General features: G+C 38.9%; 1 protein-coding gene across 1 annotated transcript in view; it reads right to left on the bottom strand.

Moving 5' to 3' along the window:
* The window catches only part of CCDC151 (Coiled-coil domain containing protein 151), a 22,932-nt gene that overhangs the window by 2,941 nt on the left and 14,991 nt on the right, over window positions 1–5,000 (bottom strand). The window contains exon 9 of the mRNA XM_086543597.1: window positions 1,041–1,185. Coding sequence (XP_086399723.1) covers window positions 1,041–1,185 — 145 coding nt within the window. The remainder of the gene's footprint in view (window positions 1–1,040; window positions 1,186–5,000) is intronic.

Genomic DNA, 5,000 nt, shown 5'->3' on the forward strand with positions numbered 1-5,000 from the left:
TTTTGTTTTGTTTTTCTTGGGTTTGTTTTTTTGTTTTGTTTTTATTGGGTTTGTTTTTTTGTTTTGTTTTTATTGGGTTTGCTTTTTGTTTCGTGTGTTTGATTGTGTGTTTGTTGTGTGTGGTAGGTTATGCTGTGTGATTTGTGTTTTTTTTTTTGTGTTGTGTGATTGTTGTCATTTTTTCTCGTGTGGTTTGTGTATTTATTTATTTGTATAGTGTTGCAATTAATGATCTGGTACATTTATTATGTTTTCTAGTTTAAAATTAACAATTGTAGTTGCTGTAGTCTACCTTAAACTTGTCCTAAATGTTCCTTTCAGTTGACCCAGAGGTACTAAGTTACAATTTACTTGTATCCCACATAAATCTTCAACTAAAATTCTAATTCGTTAAAATGAACTATATAACTGAATCACTCAATTTTCTCCGGTCCCTACCCTCTTTTTAAACATATATAACTGGCAAATCTATCCAAAAAAACGTAATCCTTCAAAATAAATTGCCCTCTTTATTCTCTCTATTTAAACATATAACTGGCAAATCTATCCAAAAAACGTAATCCTTCAAAATAAATTGCCCTCTTTATTCTCTCTATTTAAACATATAATTGGTGAATCTGTTTCCAAAAAAACGTAATCCTTCAAAATAAATTGCCCTCTTCATTCTCTCTAAACATATATAATAGGTAAATCTATCCAAAAAAAACGTAATCCTTCAAAATAAATTGCCCTCTTTATTCTCTCTATTTAAACATATAACTGGCAAATCTATCCAAAAAAACGTAATCCTTCAAAATAAATTGCCCTCTTTATTCTCTCTTTTTAAACATATAACTGGCAAATCTATCCCAAAAAACGTAATCCTTCAAAATTAATTGCCCACTTTATTCTCTCTATTTAAACATATAATTGGTAAATCTGCATCCAAAAAAACGTAATCCTTCAAAATTAATTGCCCTCTTTATTCTCTCTATTTAAACATATAACTGGTAAATCTATCAAAAAAAACCGTAATCCTTAAAAATATAAAAAATGACAACCTCCAGTTTCTCCGCGATGTGTTCCTGTCCCGCCCTCACGCCAGCCAAGATCTTGAGGGTCCCATCGAGGCGCCCTGAGAGGTCCTCCTTCATGGCTTCCTTCTCCTCCACCTTCTTCTTGAGGTCTTCGATCATTTCGACCATCCTGGGAGACCGGGGACGGGATAGCATTAATTACGTGAGTTCATGATTTTTATCTGGTGTGTGTGTCATGGAGACGGGGAAGGGAAAGCATTATTTACGTAAGTTTATGATTTTTATCTGGTGTGTGTGTCATGGAGACCGGGGAAGGGAATGCATTATTTTCGTAAGTTCATGATTTTTATCTGGTGTGTGTGTCATGGAGACGGGGAGGGAATGCATTATTTACGTAAGTTTATGATTTTTATCTGGTGTGTGTGTCATGGAGACGGGGAAGGGAAAGCATTGTTTACGTAAGTCTGTCATTTTTATCTGGTGTGTGTGTCATGGAGACGGGGAAGGGAAAGCATTGTTTACGTAAGTCTGTCATTTTTATCTGGTGTGTGTGTCATGGAGACGGGGAGGGAATGCATTATTTTCGTAAGTTCATGATTTTTATCTGGTGTGTGTGTCATGGAGACGGGGAGGGAAAGCATTATTTACGTGAGTTCATGATTTTTATCTGGTGTGTGTGTCATGGAGACGGGGAGGGAAAGCATTATTTACGTGAGTTCATGATTTTTATCTGGTGTGTGTGTCATGGAGACGGGGAGGGAAAGCATTATTTACGTGAGTTCATGATTTTTATCTGGTGTGTGTGTCATGGAGACGGGGAGGGAATGCATTGTTTACGTAAGTCTGTCATTTTTATCTGGTGTGTGTGTCATGGAGACGGGGAAGGGAAAGCATTGTTTACGTAAGTCTGTCATTTTTATCTGGTGTGTGTGTCATGGAGATGGGGAAGGGAAAGTATTGTTTACGTAAGTCTATCATTTTTATCTGGTGTGTGTGTCATGGAGACGGGGAAGGGAAAGCATTGTTTACGTAAGTCTGTCATTTTTATCTGGTGTGTGTGTCATGGAGATGGGGAAGGGAAAGCATTATTTACGTAAGTCTGTGATTTTTATCTGGTGTGTGTGTCATGGAGACAGGGAAGGGAAAGCATTATTTACGTAAGTTTATGATTTTTATCTGGTGTGTGTGTCATGGAGACGGGGAAGGGAAAGCATTGTTTACGTAAGTTTATGATTTTTATCTGGTGTGTGTGTCATGGAGACAGGGAAGGGAAAGCATTATTTACGTAAGTTTATGATTTTTATCTGGTGTGTGTGTCATGGAGATGGGGAAGGGAATGCATTATTTACGTAAGTTTATGATTTTTATCTGGTGTGTGTGTCATGGAGACGGGGAAGGGAAAGCATTATTTACGTAAGTCTGTGATTTTTATCTGGTGTGTGTGTCATGGAGATGGGGAAGGGAAAGCATTGTTTACGTAAGTCTGTGATTTTTATCTGGTGTGTGTGTCATGGAGACGGGGAAGGGAAAGTATTGTTTATGTAAGTCTATCATTTTTATCTGGTGTGTGTGTCATGGAGATGGGGAAGGGAATGCATTATTTACGTAAGTCTGTGATTTTTATCTGGTGTGTGTGTCATGGAGACCGGGGAAGGGAATGCATTATTTACGTAAGTCTGTGATTTTTATCTGGTGTGTGTGTCATGGAGACCGGGGAAGGGAATGCATTATTTTCGTAAGTTCATGATTTTTATCTGGTGTGTGTGTCATGGAGACGGGGAAGGGAAAGCATTGTTTACGTAAGTCTGTCATTTTTATCTGGTGTGTGTGTCATGGAGACGGGGAAGGGAAAGTATTGTTTATGTAAGTCTATCATTTTTATCTGGTGTGTGTGTCATGGAGACGGGGAAGGGAAAGCATTGTTTACGTAAGTTTATGATTTTTATCTGGTGTGTGTGTCATGGAGACGGGGAGGGAATGCATTATTTACGTAAGTTCATGATTTTTATCTGGTGTGTGTGTCATGGAGACGGGGAGGGAATGCATTATTTACGTAAGTTTATGATTTTTATCTGGTGTGTGTGTCATGGAGACGGGGAAGGGAAAGTATTGTTTATGTAAGTCTATCATTTTTATCTGGTGTGTGTGTCATGGAGACGGGGAGGGAATGCATTATTTACGTAAGTTTATGATTTTTATCTGGTGTGTGTGTCATGGAGACGGGGAGGGAATGCATTATTTACGTAAGTTTATGATTTTTATCTGGTGTGTGTGTCATGGAGACGGGGAAGGGAAAGCATTATTTACGTAAGTTCATGATTTTTATCTGGTGTGTGTGTCATGGAGACAGGGAAGGGAAAGCATTATTTACGTGAGTTCATGATTTTTATCTGGTGTGTGTGTCATGGAGACGGGGAGGGAATGCATTATTTACGTAAGTTTATGATTTTTATCTGGTGTGTGTGTCATGGAGACGGGGAAGGGAATGCATTATTTACGTAAGTTCATGATTTTTATCTGGTGTGTGTGTCATGGAGACCGGGGAAGGGAATGCATTATTTTCGTAAGTTCATGATTTTTATCTGGTGTGTGTGTCATGGAGACGGGGAGGGAATGCATTATTTACGTAAGTTTATGATTTTTATCTGGTGTGTGTGTCATGGAGACGGGGAGGGAATGCATTATTTACGTAAGTCTGTGATTTTTATCTGGTGTGTGTGTCATGGAGACGGGGAAGGGAAAGCATTATTTACGTAAGTTCATGATTTTTATCTGGTGTGTGTGTCATGGAGACGGGGAAGGGAATGCATTGTTTACGTAAGTCTGTGATTTTTATCTGGTGTGTGTGTCATGGAGACGGGGAAGGGAAAGCATTATTTACGTAAGTCTATCATTTTTATCTGGTGTGTGTGTCATGGAGACGGGGAAGGGAAAGCATTATTTACGTAAGTTTATGATTTTTATCTGGTGTGTGTGTCATGGAGACGGGGAAGGGAAAGCATTGTTTACGTAAGTCTGTCATTTTTATCTGGTGTGTGTGTCATGGAGACGGGGAAGGGAAAGCATTATTTACGTAAGTCTATCATTTTTATCTGGTGTGTGTGTCATGGAGACGGGGAAGGGAAAGCATTGTTTACGTAAGTCTGTCATTTTTATCTGGTGTGTGTGTAATGGAGACGGGGAAGGGAAAGCATTGTTTACGTAAGTCTGTCATTTTTATCTGGTGTGTGTGTCATGGAGACGGGGAAGGGAAAGCATTGTTTACGTAAGTCTGTCATTTTTATCTGGTGTGTGTGTCATGGAGACGGGGAAGGGAAAGCATTATTTACGTAAGTCTATCATTTTTATCTGGTGTGTGTCATGGAGACGGGGAAGGGAAAGCATTATTTACGTAAGTTTATGATTTTTATCTGGTGTGTGTGTCATGGAGACGGGGAAGGGAAAGCATTGTTTACGTAAGTCTGTCATTTTTATCTGGTGTGTGTGTCATGGAGACGGGGAAGGGAAAGCATTATTTACGTAAGTCTATCATTTTTATCTGGTGTGTGTGTCATGGAGACGGGGAAGGGAAAGCATTGTTTACGTAAGTTTATGATTTTTATCTGGTGTGTGTGTCATGGAGACGGGGAGGGAATGCATTATTTACGTAAGTTCATGATTTTTATCTGGTGTGTGTGTCATGGAGACGGGGAGGGAATGCATTATTTACGTAAGTTTATGATTTTTATCTGGTGTGTGTGTCATGGAGACGGGGAAGGGAAAGTATTGTTTATGTAAGTCTATCATTTTTATCTGGTGTGTGTGTCATGGAGACGGGGAGGGAATGCATTATTTACGTAAGTTTATGATTTTTATCTGGTGTGTGTGTCATGGAGACGGGGAGGGAATGCATTATTTACGTAAGTTTATGATTTTTATCTGGTGTGTGTGTCATGGAGACCGGGGAAGGGAATGCATTATTTACGTAAGTTCATGATTTTTATC

The sequence above is a fragment of the Penaeus japonicus genome, unplaced genomic scaffold (assembly GCF_977035675.1).
Source record: "Penaeus japonicus unplaced genomic scaffold, GWHDUDI00000001_assembly GWHDUDI00000013, whole genome shotgun sequence".
Taxonomy (NCBI): domain Eukaryota; kingdom Metazoa; phylum Arthropoda; class Malacostraca; order Decapoda; family Penaeidae; genus Penaeus; species Penaeus japonicus.